At 43.6% G+C, this 25,670-nt stretch overlaps 1 protein-coding gene across 1 annotated transcript in view; it reads left to right on the top strand.

Annotated features, from left to right (window-relative positions):
* Window positions 1-25,670, top strand: part of MINDY3 (MINDY lysine 48 deubiquitinase 3) — a 696,716-nt gene that overhangs the window by 92,025 nt on the left and 579,021 nt on the right. The window contains exons 3-4 of the mRNA XM_029588822.1: window positions 5,258-5,318; window positions 23,728-23,901. Of these exons, the coding sequence (XP_029444682.1) occupies window positions 5,258-5,318; window positions 23,728-23,901 (235 nt within the window). The remainder of the gene's footprint in view (window positions 1-5,257; window positions 5,319-23,727; window positions 23,902-25,670) is intronic.

Raw genomic sequence — 25,670 nt, 5'->3', positions numbered from 1 at the left:
CATTAAGAAGTTTCCCTCCAATAACATGCAAAACAACCAAAGTGAAAAAGCAGAGCAGAAATGAAAATAATCGTAACTGGCAGCTCTTTCAAACAAGCCCTTCCTTGAATCCACGAAACCTTGACCCAGTCCAACCAACACTAATACAGTCTACCCAGCTTCACGGATCCTGCAACTCTCATATAGAAGTAGCAAGCAAATCTCGAAAGTTAACCCTCCAATCCTCCATATGCCTTTGCAGAACTCGTTCTCAGTTTGGCAGAGTGTGAGCTGATAACAGTTTCACTATGAGCTCTCTAGTGCATGTGCGCTTGGATGCTGAATAAGCATTGCACTCTGTCAAAACGGGGCTAATACCCGGGCTCCAGAATATCCTGTAAACAATAGATTCCGCAGAAGAGAGTAGATTATCAAAAAACTGCAGGGTCTGATTAACATGCCAACCTGTATATACCAGGATATCAATGTTGCAAGAGTCCAGTAATTAATGTAGACTGTGGGCTCATCATACTTAAAGTAAGCACAATAAATAAAACCATGCTGCCCAATAAAAAGTTTGTGGGTACTTCTGGCAAAATACATGCTGGACTTCCACAAAAAGTCATCACTTCACAACTGCAGCATCTCCTCCTGCTGTATATGATCAGGTTTTGGAAACATGCAGTTATGACAGAGGCACCATCATCAGTAGTATTATTTGATTGCCATTTTTGTAACCAATCTGCAGCTCCCTTCACCATATTAAATGTGGAAGAATTGCCTTGGCTAAACACCCTCAGTTTCATGGGGTATTGCAGAACATAGTTAATAATGTACTTTTGCAGCTCTCTTTTCACTTCAGCAAATGCCTGCTATTTTCTTTGCAACTCAGATGAAAAGTCAGGAAAAAACGATTGCCCTGATATATAACATCCTTCAGTTCATGAGCTGCAGTCAGGATTTTCTACTTATCCTGAAAATAGTGCAATTTGATAATCGCTGCTCTCAGCTGACCTCCCTGGGAAGGGACTGGAGCACGCTCACGTTGAGCTCTGTCAATTTTAAAAGTACCTTGCTGTTGGCAATGTGAATCGGGCTTGGGAGCCATTTTGAGAAGGAAGCACTGACATCTGTACTCTCCATTCTTTTAGGGGGCCCCAGCACCTGAATGTTACATTGCTACTACCTGTTTTCCAGGTCATCAAGCTTCTAATAGTGGTAATGTTGTGTTCCATTTCATCTAATTTTGCTCCTATTCACGTTTCAGCCTCCTCAGTTCTGGCAGTATTTTCCTGCACTGATTTAACACGTGTTGCCATTTTTTCCACCATTACTCCCATTTGTTTATCAAGCCTCTGTGAAAGTTTGTGACTTTTTCAAATAGGGAGTGTATGAAATCCTCATGTTCTGGCAGCTCCCCTGCCTCCACTTCTTGTTCAGCATCCACCTCCAGGGGTGACTCCTCGAAAGTACCATTTTTTTCCTCCTGAAACTGCACAGTCATTTTTATTTTTTGCCACTTTATTAGCCTACATCGAAGGCAGAAAACGATTGCTGGCATGTTTAAATTGCTGATATTCTTCTGAAAAATGTTACAAAAACCAAAAGGATTAAATTATAAAGCAAATCTGACAAGAGCACAGACAAATTGCGACCTCTCAGGCTACCGCATTAGCAGAAGTCTCATATGCATACTTCTGAAAATTTCAGGTACACAGATCTTATATTCTCCCAATCTGAATGTACCCAGGGGAATGCTGATCTTTTTCCTTGAAGCTAAAATTACTTGTGCTGTGGAAACTCGCATTACATTTAATCAGGTTGTGGAAGTCTGTTTTCAGACAGGGCAGTCTAGGCCTCTTATGTTCCTATCTGTTTTATTACAAGAGTACAAAGCATAACACCTGCTAGCTGGCTGACACTTCTCAGCCAACTCAAGTGAAAAACAATATCATCATTTTACATTACTCAAATCCCCAACCCACTCTCGCCACCCCCTTATAGATGCCAAGAAAACCTCTCTGCTTAAAGTACAATCCAATAAGAACATAGTAATCTTTTAAGATCTTACTGTGCTCTCTTTGAAGTAAGATTGCAGAAACTTGTCCCAAATATTCAAAAACTTTCTCCTTGAAAATGTCTATTTTTTTGGTGTATTGTTCCAATAGACAAATCTGGTGAAATAAATTCCTCCATTGTGCCAGTGACGGCTCATCTGTTTTAATGTACCTAGATTACTTTGAAAATTCTTACCCAAGGATCAGCTTGTCTGTGTAATTTTGGTGTATTAATAAGGAGTTCAATATGCTGACAGTTATGAGTCTTCTATACATATTATATTTGATTTATAACATTTTAAAAATTTCTCAAGGATTTTTGAGTGATTTATTTTTTATCAGTGTACTTTGTTTTATTTTAGAAAAAAAATGTCCTCTGAAAATAAGCTCTAATTAATTATTTTTAGATTGGACCAATACAAGTCCCCTTGCTGCTAAGTGATGAGCACCACTGAATTGGCTCAATCTTGGAGCAGGCTTCTTTCTAGCTCTGAGCCAGCAACTGAAACATACCTTATTTGGGTATATTTTATAGGGCATTGTAAGAGAGGAAACAAAAAAAAGCCAAAACTTGGTTGTTCTGTGTTTGGGACTAAATCTAGTACTCTGTCTAGATCAGTGAGCCTATAAAAATACACAGGAATAACATGCTATGGAGTGATAGAGACTAAAGAGAATTTCTGAAAATAACACAATTTTATTAGTGTTATTCAAATACACAATTATACTAAAGATGGTGGTGCAACCTTGTTTCATACATATGAAAATCATTAGCTATTCCATAAAACAATTTTTAAAAAAGGAATTCTGTCTCAAGAATCAATCTAACTTATCAGTTTGCCCAGAGTTCCAGATTTAGAGGTGCTGTTTTCTTCTTTCTTTTTAGTGTGAGAGAAGGAGCTTGTGTGTATATATGTAAAATAGTTTTGATAATGAAAGTTCTTAAAAGTGTGAGCTATTGATTTGAAAATTCTGATGTAAGCGTTCTTGATCATGTGAACTCTGAATGAATGTTCTTAATCACAAACGTTCTTGATTGTCACTGGCAGTTAAACACAGGATTTCATGACCATATTTGGGATGTCATGTGCTTTTCAATAATCAGATGTAGAGATGATCATATGTAACTATTTTAATATTTTTGTTTTTGACATTAATTGAGAAAAATGGTCAGTAGGAGCTCACCCTCTTCCATATTTTGCTGAGAGGTAATATGAATATATAACCTTTGCTTTGACTTAGCAATTTCTTCTTTCTTTTTACAATTGACCTCATGAGAAGATTTCTGTTAAGCATCCTGTTTCCTGTGCAGCTGCTTCACTTTCCAAATCAGTAGTCTCTTTATGATAATCGGCATTCTTCTAAAATATCAATCTGAAAGAGCAGATTTCTATTCAGTGGCAAACTTAAACAGCTCATTTCCTTGGGTTGTCTGATGTAAAGAGAAAATCCTACCTAATAAACGAAGCTTGACCGACGTGCCGCAAATGCGCAGTAGAGAGCAGCTCTACTGCGCATGTGCGGGCGAGCACGTCAGTCTTAGGCAGCGTCAAAAAAAACAAACCAACATGGCGGCGGTAGCGGCAGCGGGCGGCGGCAGTAGCGGGCGGCGGTAACGGTAGCGGGCGGCGGTAGCAGCGGCGGCGGCGGCAGTAGCGGCAGCGGGCGGCGGCGGTAGCGGCAGCGGGCGGTAGTGGCAGCGGGCGCGGCGGCAGCGGGCGCGGCGGTAGCGGTAGCGGGCGGCGGCAGTAGCGGCAGCGGCGGTAGCGGTAGCGGGCGGCGGCAGTAGCGGCAGCGGGTGGTGGCGGTAGCGGGCGGCGGCAGCGGCCAGTAGCGAGGGAGGGAGGCGAGAGAGAGAGGGAGGGACGGACTGAGAGGGAGGGACGGAGGAAGTGGGAGGGACGGAGAGAGAGAGTGAGAGGGAGGGACTGAGTGGGAGGGAGGGACTGAGTGAGGGACTGGGAGGGAGGGACTGAGTGAGGGGGAGGGACTGAGTGAGGGGGAGGGACTGGGAGGGAGGGACTGAGTGAGAATAAGGGAGAGGTGAGAGTCAGGGATGTGAGTAAGTGGAAGGGGGAGAGGTAAGAGACAGGGCCGCAGCGGCGAAGACGGGCGGCAGCAGTGAGGGAGGAGAGAGAGAGAGGGAGGGACTGAGTGAGAGGGGAGGAGAGAGTGGGAGTGGGAGTGTGAGAGGGGGAGGGACTGGGACTGAGTGGGGGGGGACTGGGACTGAGTGGGGGGGGACTGGGACTGAGTTGGGGGGGACTGAGTGAAGGGGAGTGGGAGGGAGTGGGACTGGGAGGGAGGGAGTGGGACTGAGAGGGAGGGAGGGAGAGGGATAGAGGAGGGAGGGAGTGAGTGAGACTGAGTGGGAGGGAGGGACTGAGTGGGAGGAGAGGGAGGGTGGGGAGGAGTGGGTGAGTGTGAGGGAGGGAGGTAGGGGGTGGTGAAGAGTGAGGGGAGAGAGAATGAGGGGGAGGTGAGAGACAGAGGGATGTAGCCCGTTTTAACGGGCTTAACGGCTTGTATTGTCCATAAAACAAACCCGGTCCATTGTGTTCATTTTCCTTGTACTCAGCAGAATTTGTACTGAGGGAAAAACAGGCCTTAAACTTGCTGGATTAAGAAATTTTTAAAAAATGTGCTGTAAATTCTGGTGCAGAGACAGAGTTAAATTAACTTGAACCCTTATCACCTGCACTAATCAATTTATACCTATTAATCCTCCCCAGTTGTATACTAACAGGCTTAGTTTTAGCCATAAGACAATATTAGATGTCTATAAGAATTTTTGGCCAAATACTTTTTTGTGTTTTATGGGTTCTAACCGGATTGGAAGGCTGCACAGTACAGATTTATCTAATCTGTATAGCTTTTACATTATATATAGGATGTAGGAGAGCTACTCTTTGCATACGTGGGTTTGTGTCTACTGAGGATCTAAAGATATTCCATATTAACTGTGTGCTGGTCCCCTCCAGTATTAATTTAGGAACTTTACATGCCCTGCTGGCATCTCACCAACCAATCAGTGTGATTAGCCATGTAGTGATTGGTTGGCGAGACTTTGATATCACAAACCCTCTAGTATAAATATGACATCATGCCAGAAATCTAGCCACAATACCTCTTTTATTTTTTATAGAGCGAAAGGTGTTGATTATTAAATATGCTTGCCCCTTGTATATTCTAATATCTTTCTTTTTTTTAATTACATATAGGCTTTCTTATTGAAGAATACATTGTTTAACAGTGAGAAATCTACCTGGAGAAGTTGTGAAGGTAACAGACATATTAGTTCACTAATTTAAAGCAGCACCTCATGGTTTTATTTGCAGGGGGTCTAGGGGAAGATGTGATTAAAATAATTTGTAGTAAAATGTGTGACACTATTGAGCAATATGGTATTGTGCTGTACTATATAGATAGAATAGATCCTTTTTTTTTTTTTAATTATTTTTATATACCGACATTCATCTCAATTGAGATATCACACCGGTTTACATTCAGGTACTGTAGGTATTTTTCTATCCCCAGAGGGCTTACAATCTAAGTTTTTGTACCTGAGGCAATGTAGGGTAAAGTGACTTGCCCAAGGTCACAAGGAGTGACAGCAGGACTTGAACCGTGGTCTCCTGGTTCATAGTCCACTGCTCTAACTACTAGGCTATTCCTCCTCCTGAACTTCAAACAGCTTATTACTTCAAACAGCTTATTAAGTGGGTGCCTGAGAGCCAAGGAGGCATTTATTTATTTGATATATATTCTGCTTTTAGGTATTTCAAAGCGGATTACATTCAGGTACTGTACATAATTCACTGTACCCAACGGACTAATAATTAGACCCCTAGATTCATCAAAATGCTATAATATTGCATGATTAATGCCCAATGTAAGAAAAGGGGCATGTTTAGGGTAACTTTAGAATTAGTGCACCACGTGCTAACATTGCGCTTTGCATAGGTAGTATTGCGGGGTGTGGTAAAGTTTATTGCACCCCGCTATACTTCTATTTCACAGAATGCGAACTGCCCAAACAGGTATCTAGTCTTTTGGTGGGGGGGAAGGAGGGAGGGAGAGAGACTGTTTATAAGGCTTTCATAGTAGTCAACTATTTATATTTCTATAGGAGGGCTAGCTAATAGCTCAAGGTGAGGTGGTGATGGTAGTTTAGGGTTTAGGGGCCAATTTTACATGCAGAGTGAGATGTACAAACAGCACAGTACACCAGTGGAAGATTTGATGTCATTTGAAGTATATGATGATTGGGATTCTTCCTGTGAGTCAGGCAATAATTTTTTTTGATAAACCAATATTTATAGTGAACGAAATATATTTTATCTTGGTTCTGATGCCTCTTGTAAAGTCAATGAGATTTCTTTTTGGACAAAAGCAGACTAGATATATATAGATATATATAGATATATATATATATTATATAATCGAGAGAGAGACCGTATCCACTTTACGTATTGCTAGTTCCACCCAAACAATCTCCTGTGTAAATGGGGTTGCATCTATCCTCGCTCCCATCGGTACTCTTGCTAATCAGCAATAGTCATCCTCTAAGGACGTTTTTAGTGCACAAACAAACTGAAGTATTTGTTTAACATTTCTGCTATTTCTTTATCTTCCTCCACTCATTTCTCCTTGTCTCCTTTAAATCTTACAATACCTTCCTCCGTTCTCTGATTATATCCCAGTTGCCAGAGCATTTGTCCCCACCAGAAGATCTTTTGTACTTGATTTTTTGACAAGCATGTCTATCCTGAAAACCTCTTCTGAGCCAGATGCTAAACCAGTTCATCAAATTCTGCAGGACATATAAATGAGAACGTGGGACAATTTGGCCTCCTGCTGTCTAGTAGCTAGGAAACTTAATCTCAAGTATAGGCAACCAGTTTTGAAGTGGTGCCTCAGCAGTTAGTAGCGGTGTAGTCAGTTCTAAAGCAGGCCAAAAAGACCTGAATTTTCTCCAGTGTGCCCTTGAGTAAGGACCCCAGGTTGTTGGATAACTTATGAAAGAAAAACTTCCACAGCTTGATGCTGAGCACTTGTATAGAGGCACATAAACTGTACATGGTTCAGTACTTATCTGATTGAGTAGATAAATTGAAGCCTACGATGGAGTCCCTGGATAGGAAGCAAGAGGTTTATTGCCAATCTTTATTGGTTGCTGAAGAGTGCAAGAGACACTTAATCCGATTGGAATATGACTCCTTTGACACAGTAGCCAGATCTTTGGCAACAGCCATTGGGCCTTGGCAGTTGGCCTGGCCAGCCTATAGGAAGATATCCATAAGAAGTTAGCTGACATCCCATGTGCCAGTGACAACCTTTTCGAGGACAAAATCAGAGAAATGATCACCCAAATTAAGGAGCAATATGGAGTCTTACAGTTCCTTTCAGGAGGCACCAACCACCTTCTGATCACAGGCATCCCTACTTCTTTTATAAGTAGTCTTTCTTCCAGAGATTCCCCTTCTGCCAATTTCAGCCTTATTGTGCTCCACCTGTGTGCAGTAGCAACAACTTCAGGCCAGGGGATGACCTAATGAGAGGTGTCAACCCAAAATGTCACAGCAGTCTCAAATGAAGCTGGAGCCTAGTGTTTGGGCTTCATTCCACAGATCCCAGATCAACTGGTAGGAGCAGAGTTAGTTTGTTGAAAAGTGGAGGAAGCTACGATTTGTGCTTCTTCTATTCTCCGGTTGCTTCACCAGTGTTTAACCTTCTGTCCAGATCCATTTCATTCAACCCAAGTTCATCTCGAGGTGGAGTGACTTCTTAGTGATAATACCTGTCTCTCCAGAGCAATCTGGCAAGTGGTTCTGTTCCCATTAAGAACATAAGAAAATGCCATACTGGGTCAGACCAAGGGTCCATCAAGCCCAGCATCCTGTTTCCAACAGTGGCCAATCCAGGCCATGTAGTACATCAACAAGCAGGGAGGCACAGGCTCTTTCCTTCTGTGTCAGGAAGCTGCGCAGATTTGGTCAGAAGCGCTCTCCCACTCGATGTACCTCAGGGCCACCTACTTACCGGGAGTGGACAATGTCTTGGCAGACAAACTGAGTCGTGTCTTCCAACCGCACGAGTGGTCTCTCAACCCCTCGGTAGCGAACTTCATCTTCCAACAATTGGGTTATCCCAAAACAGACCTCTTTGCATCCCCTCAGAACCACAAAGTTGACAATTTCTGCTCCCTCATTTGGAGCGAGCACTCTGCCCAGAGATGCATTCTCCCTCTCGTGGGCAACCGGTCTGCTCTATGCATTCCCTCCACTTCCTCTTCTCTCGAAGACTCTCGTGATGTTACGTCAGGACAAGGGAACCATGATCCTGATAGCACCTCACCGGCCACGCCAAGTGTGGTTTCCAATACTTCAGGATCTCTCCATCTGCAGGCACATTCCTTTGGGAATGGACCCGCATCTGATAACTCAAAACAACGGATGCCTACGCCATCCCAATCTTCAGGCCTTGTCTGTGACGGCATGGATGTTGAAAGGTTAATCCTTCAACCACTTAACCTTTCAGATTCGGTTTCTCTTGTCCTGATTGCTTCACGGAAACCTTCCACAAGAAAATCTTATTCGTATAAATGGAAAAGGTACACATCATGGTGCACTTCGCAGTCCCTTGATACCTTTTCCTGTCCAATCCCAAGGTTTTTGGACTATCTCTGGCATTTCTCAGTCAGGTCTAAAAACCTCTTCCATCAGAACGCATGTCAGTGCGGTAGCCGCCTTCCATAAAGGTGTCGGGGATGTCCCTATATCAGTACAACCCCTCGTAACATAATTTTTAAAGGGCTTGCTCCATATCAAGCCACCTTTACGTCCTCCGGCCCCTTCTTGGGACCTTAATCTGGTTCTCGGTCGGCTCATGAAACCTCCATTCGAGCCTCTTCACTCCTGTGACCTAAAATATCTCACATGGGAAGTGATTTTCCTTTTAGCTATCACTTCAGCTCGCAGGGTTAGTGAGTTACAGGCCCCTAGTTACCTACCCGCCTTACACTAAACTCCTGCAGGACCAGGCGACACTCCGCACGCACCCTAAATTTTTACGTAAGGTAGTTTCAGAGTTTCACATTAATCAATTCATCATACTACCTACCTTCTTTCCCAGGCCCCATTCCAATCCAGGGGAACAGGCTCTGCATACCCTTGATTGTAAACGGGCTCTAACATTCTACCTAGACCGTACACTTGCCCACAGGAAGAGCATTCAGTTATTCGTCTCTTTCCATCCCAACAAATTAGGGCAACCTGTGGGTAAGCAGACTCTCTCCTCCTGGTTGGCGGACTGCATATCTTTTTGCTATCAGCAAGCAGGCATTCTTTTTCAAGACCGTGTTAAAGCACACTCTGTAAGGGCCATGGCGACTTCAGTAGCACACCTACGATCAGTGCCGCTTCCTGACATTTGCAGGGCTGCCACCTGGCGTTCTCTCCACACTTTCACAGCCCACTATTGCTTGGACAAAGCCGGAAGACTAGATTCCATCTTCGGCCAGTCTGTCCTGTGTAACTTATTTCCAACGTGACGTACCTACAACCTTCTGCCTGCCCAGTGGGGTTCAGGATGCCCTCTACCAAATTCCTCCCCAGTTGTTGTGCCTGTTGCACGCCGTTGGGTACATTTGGTGCATGTTCGGACATCCTCAGCTCGGTACTCACCCATATGTGAGGACTACCATCCTGCTTGTCCTGTGAGAAAGCAAATGTTGCTTACCTGTAACAGGTGTTGTCACAGGACAGCAGGATGTTAGTCCTCACGAAACCCGCCCGTCGCCCCGCGGTATTGAGTTTGTAATTTTTTATTTTATTTTTCGGCACTGCCTGTAGCTTTCAAATAAGACTGAAGGGGGACCCCTGCTGGCTGCAGGGTTGGTGCCATGCTGGGCATGCCCAGTAGGGGCCAGTCAAAGTTCTGGAAACTTTGACAGAAGTTTTCCATGATTGGGCTCCATCCTGATGATGTCACCCATATGTGAGGACTAACATCCTGCTGTCCTGTGAGAACACCTGTTAGGTAAACACAAAAGGATAGATGCCTTGATCTTTTTCAAATATTTATTAAAGTAGAGACGTATTCATAAAACTGCCCGACTCAGGCCGAGTTTCGCAGCTCACCAGCTGCTGCCTCAGGGGCTTAGACAATCCAAGGTCTTGAATGAAATACAATGGTGTAATATCATCAAGCAACAAGTAACTGCATGTCAGCAATGCAAAAACAACTTGCAATTCTCCGTTCGTAATACAGTCTCTACTGGTATCTGTGAGAACACCTGTTACAGGTAAGCAACATTTGCTTACTCCACACTCACCCTAAGTTTCTGCCTAAGGTAGTATCGGAGTTTCATATCAATCAATCCATTATACCACCCACCTTCTTTCCCAGGCCCCATTCAAATCCAGGAGAACGGGCTCTGCATACCCTTGACTGTAAACATGCTCTAGCATTCTATCTAGACCGTACAGCTGCCCACAGGAAATCCACTCGTTTGTTTCCTTCCATTCCATCAAATTGGGTTAACCTGTGGGTAAGCAGACTCTCTCCTCCTGGTTAGCGGACTGTATTTCCTTCTGCTACCAGCAGGCAGGCATTCCGCTTCAAGACCGTGTTAAAGCACACTCTATCAGGAACATGGCGACATCAGTAGCGCACCTACGCTCGGTGCCGCTTGCTGACATCTGTAAAGCTGCTACCTGGAGCTCTCTCCACACCTTCGCAGCCCATTATTGTGGCTGCGAAGGTGGCAGACAAGATTCCATCTTCGGCCAGTCTGTGCTATGCAACTTATTTGCGAACTGAGGTACCAAAATCCTTCTGCCAACCCATTAGGGTTCAGGATGCCCTCTACCAAATTCCACCCCAGTTCTTGTGCTTGTTGCATGTCTTTGGGTACATTTGGTGCATTGCTCGGGCATCCTCAACTCTGTACGCACCCATTTGTGAGGACTACCATCCTGTTTGTCCTGTGAGAAAGCAGAGTTGCTTACCTGTAACAGGTGTTCTCACAGGACAGCAGGATGTTAGTCCTCACGAAACCCTCTAGCCACCCCACAGTGTTGGGTTAGTTTACGTTTTCTTATTTTATTTTCGCATGTACTTTTTACTATAAGATGAGATTGAAGGGGGACCCCTGCTGGCTGCAGGGTTGGCTCTATGCTGGGCATGCCCAGTAGGTGCCAGCCAAAGTTCTAGAAACTTTGACAGAAGTATTCTGTGATTGGGCTCCATCCTGATGATGTGACCCATATGTGAGGACTAACACTTGCTGTCCTGTGAGAACACCTGTTACAGGTAAGCAACTCTGCTGTATTCCAGGCATCAGAATTGGTGTTTCATATCCTGTAAGAATGAATGCTAGTTGTTTGGAAAGTACTAGATTAAATTTAGTTGTGGCATATTTGAATGCTCATTCTCGCCCCCCCCCCCCCGCCAAAAAAAAAAGTAGAAATAGTTGATTTTTTTATACAATGTTGTCTTAATATTTTATTTAAATTGGAATTGACAGAAACCCTCTGATTTAATATTGCTTAATCATCTATTTCCACTGTGTTATATGCATTTGGGGTTACTTAGACTTGGGGATAAAAGTCTGACTCCTTTTGCTTGAAGAATAAGCTAATGACATATGTCCATAATTGTTCCTTATGTTCTGCCTCACAGGGTTTGTTAAAAATTCTTTCTGTTTCAATAGTGAAATTGATTGCAACAAGATCTAAAACTTCTTCTGTCTTAGGCCCTGAACTTTGGAATTCTGTCCCTGGGGAAATCCTGACTTTTAAAAGTTTTGAAAGGTGCTAAAATCTTTTTTTTGTTTTTAGAGATTAATGTTTTAGTTAAATGGGGTGTGTGTGTGTGTGTGTGTATTTTTTTTTGGACTGTTTTTTTTTGTTTTACTGTGTGTTTGTAATCCGCAATGGGTTTTTGAGAATTGCGAAGTATAAGTTGAATAAATAAATATTTGCAATGCTGCCACATGTCTTCAGTCTACACCTTCACTGCTCATTACCGCCTAGAAAACGTTTCACATCAAGGCAGTAATTTGACTAGGCAGTTCTCACCCCCCCCCCCCCCCAAGTTGTTCAATGTATGGGCTTTATATCATTCACTACTGCATAAAAATATAACAAAGGTTTTTCATGCAACTCTCACAGCTTGAGAGTCCCCACTTATGTGGCTGATTACTGTCCGCTTTGTCCATGGAAAAAGCAAAATTGCTTACCTGTCAACCAGTGTTCTTCATAGACAGCAGGACAAATCAGCCATACAATCGTATACTTCTCCCCTTAGAATAGAAAGTTAGCTTGTTATAAAGACTGAGGAGGCTTGTACAGCAGCTACATAGGAATACCTGTGCATGCTTAGAAAACTATCTCATGTTTTCTGGGCTCTCGGAGAGCTTTTCTTGGTGCAATTGGATGGCATCATCCCCACTTTTGTGGCTGATTTGTCTTTGTCTGTGGAAAGCAGCTGTTCCAGGTAAACAACTTTGCTTTCTCCTTTCCTCTCTGCCCCCCCCCCCCCCCACTTACACCCACCAAAGTGCACTCCAACATTTTCTGCTACATTCATACATAACATTAGAACATAAGGTATGCCATACTGGGTCAGACCAAGGGTCCATCAAGCTTAGTATCCTGTTTCCAACAGTGGCCAATCCAAGTCACAAGTACCTGGCAAGTACCTAAACATTAGATAAATAACAAGCTTCTATTGCTTATTAATTACCGTAAAAACAGTTTATGGATTTTTCCTCTAGGAACTTATCGAAACCTTTTATAAACCCAGTTATATTAACTACTATAACCACATCCTCTGGCATTGAATTCCATAGCTTAACTATGTGCTGAGTGAAAAACAATTTTCTTCGATTTGTTTTAAATGAGCTATTAGCTAACTTCATGGGAGTGCCCTCTGGTCCTTCTATTATCCGAGAGAATAAATAACCGATTTGCATTAACTTGTTCAAGTCATTTCATGATTTTGTAGACTTCTATCATATCCCCCCCCCCCCCCTCAGTCATCTCTTCTCCAAACTGAACAGCCCTAACTTCTTTAGCCTTTTCTCATAGGGCAGTCATTCCATGCCCCTTATTTTGTCACCCTTCTCTGCACTTTCTCCAGTGCAGCTATATCCTTTTTGAGATGCAGTGACCAGAATTGCACACAGTATTCAAAGTGCGGTCTTTCAGTTTTCTCATTCAACGATTGTCCATAAAATTGAATTATCCCAGGACAAGCAGGATGCTAGTCCTCACATATGGGTGACATCAGTAATGGAGCCCTATGTACGGAAAACTTCTTTAAAAGTTTCTATGAAACTTTTGAATGGCACCGGAGTGCCTACTGAGCATGCTCAGCCTGCCATGATATTCCCTGCCACAGGGGTCTCCCTTCAGTCTTCTTTTTTCCGCGAAGCTATTAGCCTCGCGGTCTAATTGGAGTCTGAGGTGAATTTTCATCTCCAAAAAATTCGGAAAATTTCGAAAAATATTAACTTCACCGCAGGGGTTTTTCCCATTTGTTACCGGCGGTAACTTTTTTCTCTCTCGATTCCCGGCTGGGAATGATATAATTCGGGTTTTCGCCGTCGACGGCCATCCGGCGCTATGGCCTCCGGGTTTAAAAAGTGCCCGAATTGCACTAGAACAATGTCGATTACCGACCCGCATTTTGAATGTGTTCTTTGCCTAGGCAAGGATCACAACATTCAGACATGTCCATCTTGTGCTGAAATGACCAGTAAGGGTCGGCGACTTAGGGCCGAGAAAATGGAACAGCTTTTTTCAGTTCAGCTGCTTCCAAGACCGTCCACTTCGGCTCAGTCTTCTCCATCGGCCTCGGTTCGGCAACTGCTGTTAAAGAAAAAACTTCCAGCTGCGGGAGACGCATCCACTTCATCCCCGTTGATTTCATCGAAGGCATCAACTTCAGGAAGCGACAAACAGCCCGAGAAGCATCGCCATCGACATAGACGACGGCCTTTACCGGTGACCGGAGACACTACCATAGGTATGGCCTCTCCGGCAAAGAAACCCCGGACGGAGGCAGAGGCTCCAAGGCCTGCTGACGGGCGATCCCCACCGATATCGGTGCCGGGTTCCGAACCTCCTCAGGGCCCTGAGGAGGAATTGGTATCGCCAACACCGCCTCCCTCCACAGCTGCTCTGTTTTCACCAGCTGTGAGAGTGGAACTTGACTCTCTCATACGTCAAGCGGTGCAACAGGCTCTCCGAGAGGCGATTCCACCATCGATGCAGATTCCACAACCATCGATGCCCATTCCCGCACCATCGATTCCGGGGTCATCGACGATGCCGCGGGAACCGGTACCGATTCCAACCCCGGTACATTCACCGATACCGCATACGCCTCCACCGATTCCTTCCTCGGTGCCACCGATGCCCATACCGGTGCCCTCACCAGGAATGCCGATTCCAGTACCGATTCCTCAGGGGGATGTTCCCATTCTACATCCAGTTTTCAATAGACTGGACACACTACTGGGAATCCTAACGAAACAATTACCACAGGATCCACTTCCAGGCCCTTCTGGGGTGCCAAGGCCCCCTAGGCCACATTCACCTGTAAAGACGTCAGTTCCTTATCCAAGGCCACAGGATGAACCGGATGACTCTCATTCTGAATATTCTTCGGATGAAGATTTATTCTCTGAACCGTCTCCAACTGAGGATCACAGGAAGTCTCCACCAGAAGACCTCTCCTTTACAAATTTTGTTAGGGAAATGGCTGATACCATTCCATTCCCTATACAAACAGAGGTAGATCAGCGACAAAAGACTTTGGAAGTCTTACAGTTTGTAGATCCTCCAAAGGAGATGTTGGCAATCCCGGTTCATGAAGTCTTACAAGAACTTCAACACAGGATCTGGGAGCATCCAAGTTCTGTCTTACCTGTCAACAAAAGGGCTGAAGCCACTTATTTGGTACAACCAACTCCAGGATTCCAGAGAACACAACTGCCCCACCAATCAGTGGTGGTAGAATCCGCCCAAAAGAAGGCAAAGAGACAAAAGTCCCATGCTTCTGTGCCACCTGGGAAGGAGAGTAGGTTGTTAGACAACCTAGGCAGAAAAGTTTTCCAAGGTTCTACGCTGGTATCAAAAATTTCATCTTACCAGCTGTACATGAACCAGTACCAAAGGAACCTTTGGAAACAGGTTCAGGAACTTTCTCTTGCTCTTCCGGAACAATATCAAGAGTCATTTCAAACACTTATACATAAAGGCCTTGACTCTGGCAAACATGAAGTCAGAGCAACTTATGATTGTTTTGAAACAGCAAGCATCTGCTATAGCGGCAAGGCGATGGGCATGGCTGAAGGCCTCTGATCTTCGCCCAGAGGTCCAAGAGCATTTGTCCGATCTACCGTGCTTAGGGGATAATCTCTTCGGAGAAAAGATAAAAGAAGCTGTAGCGACCCTTAAGGACCACTCGGAGACGTTAAAACAATTGTCGTCTCAGCCTCAGGAATCTCAGGCCTCTTCTAGAAAGTTTCCAAGAAGAGACACTCGATGGCCTTACTATCGCCAACGTAGATACTACCCCCCAGCAGGTAGACAAAGGCCTAGCCGCCCAGCACAACGCCAGCAGCCTAGACAAAGGCAACTGAGGGCTCAGCCACCTCCACAAACGACAGCCACTTCTGGTTTCTGAACATCCCCAGAGAGCAGCAGCCACATCAATCCGTTCCCAGAAACACCTGTAGGAGGTCGCATTCAGTACTTCCACAACAATTGGACCTCCATCACCACCGACCAGTGGGTGTTATCCATCACAACTCACGGTTACAGACTGGATTTCTTAACTACCCCTCTAGAGAATCCACCACTTCACTCTCACTCAATAAATCAACACTCCATAATTCTTCAAACAGAATTATCCACCCTTCTGAGAGCCAGGGCCATAGAACCAGTTCCTGGACCTCAAAAGGGCAGAGGATTCTACTCTCGATATTTCCTCATGCCAAAGAAAACAGGAGGCCTTCGTCCTATCCTAGACCTCAGGAATCTCAACAAATTTCTCAAAAAAGAAAAATTCAGAATGGTATCCCTAGGCTCCATTCTACCTCTTCTTCAAAGGGGAGATTGGCTCTGCTCTCTGGATCTTCAAGATGCCTACGCTCACATCCCCATCTATCCTCCTCATCGCCAGTACCTGCGATTTCGGGTAATGGATCAACACTTTCAATACAGAGTGCTGCCATTTGGTCTCGCATCAGCACCAAGAGTGTTCACGAAATGCATGGCTGCAGCAGTGGCACACCTACACAAACAAAAAGTGCACGTGTTCCCTTACTTAGATGATTGGCTCATCAAAAGTCAATCAAGAGAAGGAGCTGTCACTTCCCTCAAGCTCACCATCCAAGTCCTTCATTCCTTGGGATTTCTCATCAACTACCAGAAATCCCATCTGTCACCAACTCATCTACTACAATTCATAGGGGCAGAGCTAAGCACTACGCTAGCGACTGCTTTTCTACCAAGAGATCGTGCTCAGACACTTGTCCACTTAACTCACGATCTTCGCAACCGATTCAAGGTGACAGCTCACCAGTGCCTCATTCTTCTAGGGCACATGGCTTCCACGGTTCATGTAACTCCCATGGCCAGATTGACCATGCGACTTCTACAATGGACACTCAAAACACAGTGGATACAAGCCACTCAACCAATGTCCACTCCTATTTACATCACGCCAGAGCTCAAAGCTGCACTTCTCTGGTGGACGTCAATGCCCAACCTGCTCAAAGGTCTACCTTTTCAGCAACAACTTCCACAGGTGACGTTGACTACAGATGCATCCACCTTAGGGTGGGGAGCGCATATTGGTCATCTAAAGACACAGGGCAAGTGGACACGACTCGAAGCCTCTTTTCAAATAAACTTCCTAGAGCTTCGAGCTATACGTTATGCGCTGCATGCATTCAAAGACTGCCTCTCACACAAGACTGTTTTAATCCAAACGGACAACACAGTAGCCATGTGGTACATCAACAAACAAGGAGGGACAGGTTCTTACCTTCTTTGTCAAGAAGCAGCACAGATTTGGGACTGGGCCCTGACACATTCAATTCTTCTATGGGCCACCTACCTAGCGGGCATCCACAACACAGTGGCGGATCGCCTCAGTCGTCAGTTCCAACCACACGAATGGTCCTTGGATCCAGCAATAGCATCCAAGATCTTCCAACGCTGGGGACAACCGATCATAGATCTCTTTGCATCCCAGCTCAACTACAAAGTGAACAATTACTGCTCTCTACTCCGACAGCAGAACAGCCTACCAAAGGACGCATTTGCTCGCCATTGGAACTCAGGCCTGTTATACGCGTATCCTCCGATACCACTCATAACCAAAACATTAGTGAAGCTACAACAGGACAAGGGGACTATGATACTCATAGCCCCATATTGGCCTCGACAAGTATGGTTCCCCACACTGTTAGATCTCTCAGTCAGGGATCCGATTCGCCTGGGAGTAGCTCCCAATCTCATAACTCAGGAACAGGGTCAGTTGAGACATCCCAACCTTCAAACCCTTTCCCTGACAGCATGGATGTTGAAAGCTTGATCTTACAACCTCTCAACCTTCCATCCGCTATATCTCAAGTTCTTATAGCTGCACGTAAACCTTCCACTAGAAAGAATTATTCCTATAAATGGAAACTGTTTACACTGTGGTGCACTCAGCAGGATTTAGATCCTTTCACTTGCCCCACTACCTCGCTACTAGATTACCTTTACCATCTTTCAGACTCTGGTCTTAAGACATCATCTGTAAGGGTACACTTAAGTGCAATCTCAGCTTATCATAACAAGTTGGGAGATGCTCCTATCTCCACATAGCCTCTCGTCAGTAAATTCATGAGAGGCCTAACTCACATTAAACTTCCAGTTCATTCCCCAAGCATACTATGGGACCTGAACGTAGTATTAACCAGACTTATGCGTTCTCCTTTTGAACCCATAAATACTTGTGACCTTAAATACCTGACTTGGAAAACGGTATTTCTCATAGCCATTACATCAGCTAGAAGGGTCAGCGAACTACAAGCGCTAGTCACATAAGAACCCTTCACAAAGTTCCTACATGACAGAGTAGTCCTCCGGACACACCCAAAATTCCTTCCAAAAGTTGTCACGGAATTCCACTTGAACCAATCCATAGTTTTACCTACATTCTTTCCTAGGCCTCACTCTCACCAGGGAGAAAGAGCCTTGCACACTTTGGACTGTAAGCGTGCGTTATCCTTCTATTTAAACCGCACTACAGCCCAAAGGAAATCCAATCAACTGTTTGTATCCTATGATCCAAACAAACCGGGTAAAGCAGTGGGTAAGCATACTCTGTCAAACTGGCTAGCAGATTGCATACAATTTTGTTATGACAAAGCAGGCCTTACTCTTCAAGGGCAAGTAAAAGCACACTGTCAGAGCGATGTCAACCTCAGTAGCACACCTTCGCTCTGTACCTATTCTGGACATTTGCAAAGCAGCAACGTGGAGTTCTCTTCACACCTTTACAGCTCACTACTGTTTAGACAAAGAAGGAAGACAGGATTCAGCCTATGGACAATCCGTCTTAAAGAACTTGTTTCCAGTATAACCCCAACTCCTTCTACGTCCAACCTGCTGTGATTTCGGCTAAGTCATTTCAATAATAATACCTTGCGGTTACTTCAGTGCAAAATGACTCAGCCTTTAGCTTGCTAATCACCCATATGTGAGGACTAGCATCCTGCTTGTCCTGGGATAAAGCAAAATTGCTTACCTTGTAATAGGTGTTATCCCAGGACAGCAGGATGTAGTCCTCACGAAACCCACCCGCCACCCCGCGGAGTTGGGTCCGATACGTTTTATTATTTTATTTTTGGCTAACGCTTATTGCTACAAAACAAGACTGAAGGGAGACCCCTGTGGCAGGGAATATCATGGCAGGCTGAGCATGCTCAGTAGGCACTCCGGTGCCATTCAAAAGTTTCATAGAAACTTTTAAAGAAGTTTTCCGTACATAGGGCTCCATTACTGATGTCACCCATATGTGAGGACTACATCCTGCTGTCCTGGGATAACACCTATTACAAGGTAAGCAATTTTGCTCTCCTTCATTACCATGGAGCAATACAGAGGCATTATGACATCTTCTGTTTTATTCACCATTCCCGTTCTAATAATTCCTAACATTCTGTTTGCTTTTTTGATCGCCACAGCACACTGAGCCGACGATTTCAATGTATTATGCACTATGACTGCTATGGATTTCTACCATGTATATACTACACCCATCAGTGTGAGGTCTGATGAAGATTAGCATAGCAGTTCTCATATGTATTGACATTTCTGAAGGTGAATAGGGATAAATTGTATGAGAGATACAACCCACATATAACTGCTGAGTCTGTTTATATCCAGCCAATAAAGAGCTTGAGCTCATTGTAGTGATCTGAAATACATTACACTTTCTCAATTTCTATTAGGGAGTGTATTGTGAAATGTAATCTTTCACAGAGAATGACAGTTACATGAGACATGGCTTAGATTCATGAGGCAATGCCTACAAATCATTCTGGTTTCAGAAATGCCTAGATCACCTGTGTCAAATTAGTTTCACCTAACATTTCTCTCATGTGCATGTCAAAGCTAAATACCCAGTAAGTTAATAGTAAACTAGCTCAGGTTTTGTATATGCAGCAGGAGCATGCAGTGTCTCTCCATCTCAGTCCTGGTGGTCAGATCTAAGGCTCTGTTCTCAGAGCAGGCAACACACACAGGGATTTCAGCTATCCCTGTAGCTTAGGCAGGAAACAGTTCCACAATGTCTATAAAGTCGGTAAACGTTTATTATCAGATCTGAAACAGCAGACAGCTTTTGGAGAGGAAAGGCTGGTAGACAATTCTCAGCAAGTTACCAGTAAACTCTTAGAAGCTAGTCTGGCTTGCAATATGTGTAGACAGGAAGTGTACTAATGTGGTACACAGAAATGTGCAGCCGGCATGGATAGGAGTTTAAGGAAAAAGTCCAGCAAGAAAATCACCATCTTTTTTTTCTTCTCTCTCTCCTTAGTGTGGGAAAATAAGACAAACAGATGCACAGACTCTGTGGTGAGGGAGTTAGTTCTTTCCCTGGACCATGTTGTGGGAAATTGCATGCATTTATCAAAACATGGTTTCAGATGTGCAGACAAAAAAGGTATAACTAATAGAGGCATGGGAGAGAGGGGCAGACAGAGAGAATTCTGAACCTTCAGGCATCCTCCTAATAATTGTAAGAAATGTATTTGTTCTTCATCATTGCAACTGTTGTCTGTTCTGTATTTATATGTTACTTTTGCTGCAGTGCTTTCTAGAAAATAGTAGGGCATTAGTAATAAAACACTGCTTATCCTGGCATCTACAGTTATCTTGACTCAGGTTGTGAGTGTGTGAGCTTGGCATGAAGTCCTTTATGCAGCAGATCCTGCCAGGAAGGGAGATGGCAGGATACTGGCTTTGTTTGTTTCAGGGCAGTAGCAACAGAGAGAGAGAGAGTGTGTGTTTCAGGACAGTGGATGTGTGTCTTACTTAGCACACCCATAGAGTGAACTTGTAACAAATTTGGCACTTGTGAGCAGTCTTCCAACAGGCCCTACAGCAGAGCTTCTCAAACTGTTGGTCAGGAATCCAGATGGGGTCACAAAACCTTGAGTTAGGGTCTCAATTACCTGAAACAGATGCAGTATTCAGGTGCCAGCGAAAGCAGCATTAGTAGTGGAAGACAGTATGGGGCCTGTGAGTCACTGTCCTTGCCCGAATTTCTGTGGTAACAGGAAGCCCTGAGTGAAGAGGGATCAGGGCTATTGCAGGGTCTGTGCCGATTTTAATTACTAATGCTACTGCCGCCTGTAGATTACAGTCAATCTTGGGACCAGCTATGAGGGGAGGGTTAAATGTTCATAAGCCAGTGGAGATTGCCACCACTACTACTCTCTCTTCACCCATCACTGATCCTACCCTAGAAAAAAATGTTGTCCCTGTCATCAGCCTGCTTGTTTCCCATCAGTTGTTATCCACCTTTGGGCTGGTGCCCAATGAAAATGTTGCTGCTGACCCTGACCAGGAGGTTGTTTGGAAGAGGAGTTGTCTGAAATGAAGGATCAGCTACAGGAGAGGTTTTAGGGTTGGATGAAGTTTGGAGGGTTTGGCTGTGAAGAGTGAGAGGTGGAAATGATAGAAATTTGACTGGGGATGTAGGAGGAGCTGGAGTGTGTTAGAGAAGAGTTGAAAGTAAAGAGGTGAGAACATGTGAAGGGAATGACAGGATCAGTTGGGGGTTATAAGAAGGACTTGAGTAAGAGGAGGAGCCGAGGGATTTAAAAGTGGATCAGCTGGAGGTGGGGAGGTTAAGAGAGGGGGGCTGCTGGAGGGGAGGAGGTTAAGAGAAGAGGTCCTCTGAAGGAGGTAAAGGTTGTTGGTGAAGGTGGAGAGAGAGAATCAGCTGGAGTGTGGGGAGGGTGAGAATGGCATGGTTGTTAAAGGGATATTGTATCCCTGCTAAGTTGTCTGGTCATCCTCTAGGGTCATGGGAATTTTCAAGAGCTAAAATGAGGACACATTTGCGAAAAGTATGGGAAACCTTGCTCTATAGGATTTAATGCCCTGCATTGTCTGAAAAAGAAAACATTCCACTCTAGAACTTGCAGGGCCTTAATTTGCTGTGTCAAAACCATACAAGCAAGCCAAAAGGTGTAGGGGTTTTACATTGTTTTTTATTTTGTAATACTTTTGCAAAAACGTTGACTTGAGGCTACTCAACATTTGAACTGAGTGCTTTAACTTGTGTTCCAGTGACAAACAAACTAGAAGTCTCAAAATTATATTGATATCAAATCATTGTTGGTTATGTTACTGTATGCTTTTACTTATCAGAAGTTAAGAAAAATCTATAATTGTTTTGCATTCCCAGCAATTAGAACCTATTAGATTGTAAGCCCATTGGGGATAGGGAAATATGTACAGCACCTGAATGTAAGCTGCCTCAGTGTTGAAAAGCGTAAAATAAATAAACTATTAATAATAGAATAATTTTGTCCTCCAGTAGCACTCCCTTCTCACTGCTGGTCTCAGGCAAGGAAGGACAGAGTACTGTTTTTTGGCTCTGCAGGAGAGGAAAAATGCTGCTGCAGCAGCCTTAAATTGTGTAGCAGGACTACCTTGTGCCCTGATTAAACTGAAAGTACTCCTTGCAGTGAAGGGCTTCCCATGTGTGGGTTCACTGATCCCACCATCGAGGAAGGTGGATCATGTAGCAAGACTTGTGGTTGTTTCCTGTGAGCCAGGTCCTTTGGGAATGCATGCATATGTGTTTGTATGGTGTATGTATAAAAATAAAATTTATTGAACATTCTACCAAAGTGGTACACACAGGCTTAGAGAAGAGGGAAAATGGCTACCACTACAGTGGCAATCCCTACCAGCCAGAGAACTGCGCTGAGTGTGTGTTTTAGAAGAAGTACACCTCCAGTAAGGACCATTGCTGGACATAATGACAGCTGGGGGAAAAAGCTCTTCTTGGATGAAATATGCAAAGCAGTTACATTTTCTGTCAATAAGCAGGGCTGAATTAGCCATTCTTCTAGGACAAGTAGGATGTTAGTCCTCACACATGGGTGACATCGGATGGAGCCCGGCACGGAACTTTGAGATCAAAGAATCTAGAGCTTTCAGCATGCCCCATTGAGAATGTGCAGCTGCAGTCATTACCCTGCCCCCTAGGCAGAGTCCCTCAGTCTTTTCTTTTCCGCAGCGCTGTCATCTTTTTTGTCAGAAAACGTTGTTTTTTTTCAGTATTCAGCATTCTTACAGTTTTTGTAAGTGATTTTTTTCTAGAGCTGCAGCTTTTCTTCTAGTAGTTTTATTCTTCTAATATTAGCGCCTGCCCTTCTGAGAATAAAATGTGCAGCTTGGCCGCATATTTTACTTTCAGTATTCCGGGGTAATAACTAATAGGCTCAACATGCATTTGCATATGATGAGCGCTATTAGTTTCAGGGGGGGGAGGGGGTGGCCGTGCATTTTCCACGCACTATTACCCATTACAGTATGTATAAGGGGTAATAATAAGGAGTCTAAAACGCACGGCCAAATGGGAGCTAATCAGTGCGCTCAGCTGAGCGCACCATTTTGTATCGGCCTGAATGTTTGCAAAGTATAGCATTATAGAATCAATAACTTTGAAGTTATGGGATGAAAATGTGTGACAAGGTATATCATTTACTCTAGGTAACTTCTTAACTTGGAAATTCTTTGTCCACCAACAACCAACCAATCATTGTTACCAGCTGAATATTTGAGAAATTCTACATGGGGATACCTGTGAAAATGCTCTAAATGTTTAAAATTTTAGGAGCACAATCTTTGGAATTCACCTTGGAGAGCAGGGTAACTTTTTACCCCAAATCTCATATGCGGGTTAATATTCAGTAGTACAGCATTATGGTTTGTGAAATGCTAAGGGCTCTTCATTAGGATTAAGCAACAAGGCTTCACTTTAGGGGTGGTCTGTTCAGTATACAATAAAGGATTCCATCCAGCTGAAATACCTTTGGATGCTATTTCATAAAAAGAAATAGCACAGTTGTTAAAATTTGTTATTAATTTAATATTTTCAGGGGAGGAACAGAAGGACCTTCTTTGCCAAACCTTAAGTGACATTTTGGAAACTACTTGTATTAACCATTCTGAATCCTACTGTCTGGCAACATGGTTAAAAGACAAGACAACTGAAGAAACTGCTAGCATTTCTGAGACTCCTGCAGTGTCAAGCCACCCAGAGGAACAGCCCAGTAAGATGATTCTCTTTCCAGGACATATTTGTACAGACAGTTTCAAACAGTTATAAGTAGTTCATTGAGCCTTGTTGATGCTGCATTATACTTAATCTTTATTACCATTATATCGATAATTTTGTTCTGTTTTCTCTTTCCTCTTTATCTGCATATTTTCCTTGTTGTACCATGACTGTACAACAACATAATAGTCAGTCTGGGAATCTTGTCAAGTTCATTAGGTTCTAGGTGCATCACAGTGTAGACAATATTCAAAGTTATAGAAGAGGGATAATACTTAAATATAGCTTAGATGCCCCCAGGTTTCCTTCCACAAAAATAGCTGCTTAGAGCTGAGTCATTGACATGCAGTCACTTTGATAACTTCCATCTCATTTGCTCATTCAGTCACTTGCTTTTCAGTTTTAAATCCTTTTCCAGTAGAAGCAGTTGTAGTCTTCCTGCTCCATGTCTGTTCAGCTCCCCCCCCCCCCCCTGAATTTCAAGTTTACCCCTGTCTCTTGATGGGAATGCTAGATGCCACAGTAGTAATTGATTATGCTCTCATAAATGAAGATTCTTGTGCAATGTGTTTGTTTTTGGATCTGGCAGTTTACTACTGCTCCTTTGAGCTTCCAACTTAATTGAAACTGACCTCTGCAATATTGCAGATCCATGAGCCTTCATTCACAACCATTCCATCTATCTCAACTGTGGCAGCAACAGTCTTTAGTTGGCTCCTTTTGGAGTCTGTCACATTTGTACCCTAGTTTGACAGTTAGGTGTAGCCATTTCAGGATGGTTGAGGTTCCTCTTACCACCCCCCCCCCCCCCCACCCATTTCAGGGACTCTAATCATCCCCTAATAGGTAGTCAGGCTGCCTGTATAACATCCCTGAATGGCCCCACACAACTGTTCACATTACTGCCACTGAATTTTTGGGCAATCCCTCTGTGAAATGCTATGTGCAAGTTTATTGTGTGAGTCTCATCAGATTTGTTTGATTCCTGCTGCAAATTACAAATACGTTTTTTTTTAAATTCGTTTATTCAAATTCCATGAAATAAGACTACAGACAAATCTGAAATTTTTCAAAACTAATCTGAAAACCTGGCTTTTTAAACAAGCATTTTATAAAGATAAAGAAAAGGAGAAAAATAGTTGAGCGATAAGGATGCACCAAGCTAGAAGTTTTTTAGTAACCTACATAAGCACATTAATGTTAAAATCAAACTGCCTAATTTGTTCCTAACAATCAGGTTTAACTTACACACCTAGTTTATTATTTTAAATTGTTACCGTACAATGATGGCACACGAGTAATTTGTAATCTATACCACCCATATTTCTATTTTTAGATAAATAAAATATTATAATAATGTAGGGCTCATTTCAGCTAATCTGCAAGATTACAAACCACTCTAAAAAAATTTGATTTAAAAAAATTAAAGTGATCTTATAGTCTTCATTTTCTCATGCAGCTATGTAATCATGTAAGGCAACCTGCAAATTACAGCAGTTTGCACCATTTGGCTACATAATAATTTAATTTAACTAGTGAGTACCCAAATTACATAAGAACATATTTGCCATACTGGGGCAGACCAAAAGTCCATCAAGCCCAGTACCTGTTTCCAACAGTGGACAATCCAGATCACAATCTGACACAACTTTAATCAGCAAAAATAAAATCCTTGCAAATCAAGTAAAGTAGCTTTGTTTAGCTATAACAGGTGTTCTCTGAGGACAGCAGGATTTCAGTCCTTACAAGGGATGATATCAGATG

Source organism: Rhinatrema bivittatum, chromosome 2, assembly GCF_901001135.1.
Source record: "Rhinatrema bivittatum chromosome 2, aRhiBiv1.1, whole genome shotgun sequence".
NCBI classification, from domain to species: domain Eukaryota; kingdom Metazoa; phylum Chordata; class Amphibia; order Gymnophiona; family Rhinatrematidae; genus Rhinatrema; species Rhinatrema bivittatum.
The sequence above is the reverse complement of the archived record's forward strand: the minus strand, read 5'-3'. Positions and strand labels throughout refer to the sequence as shown.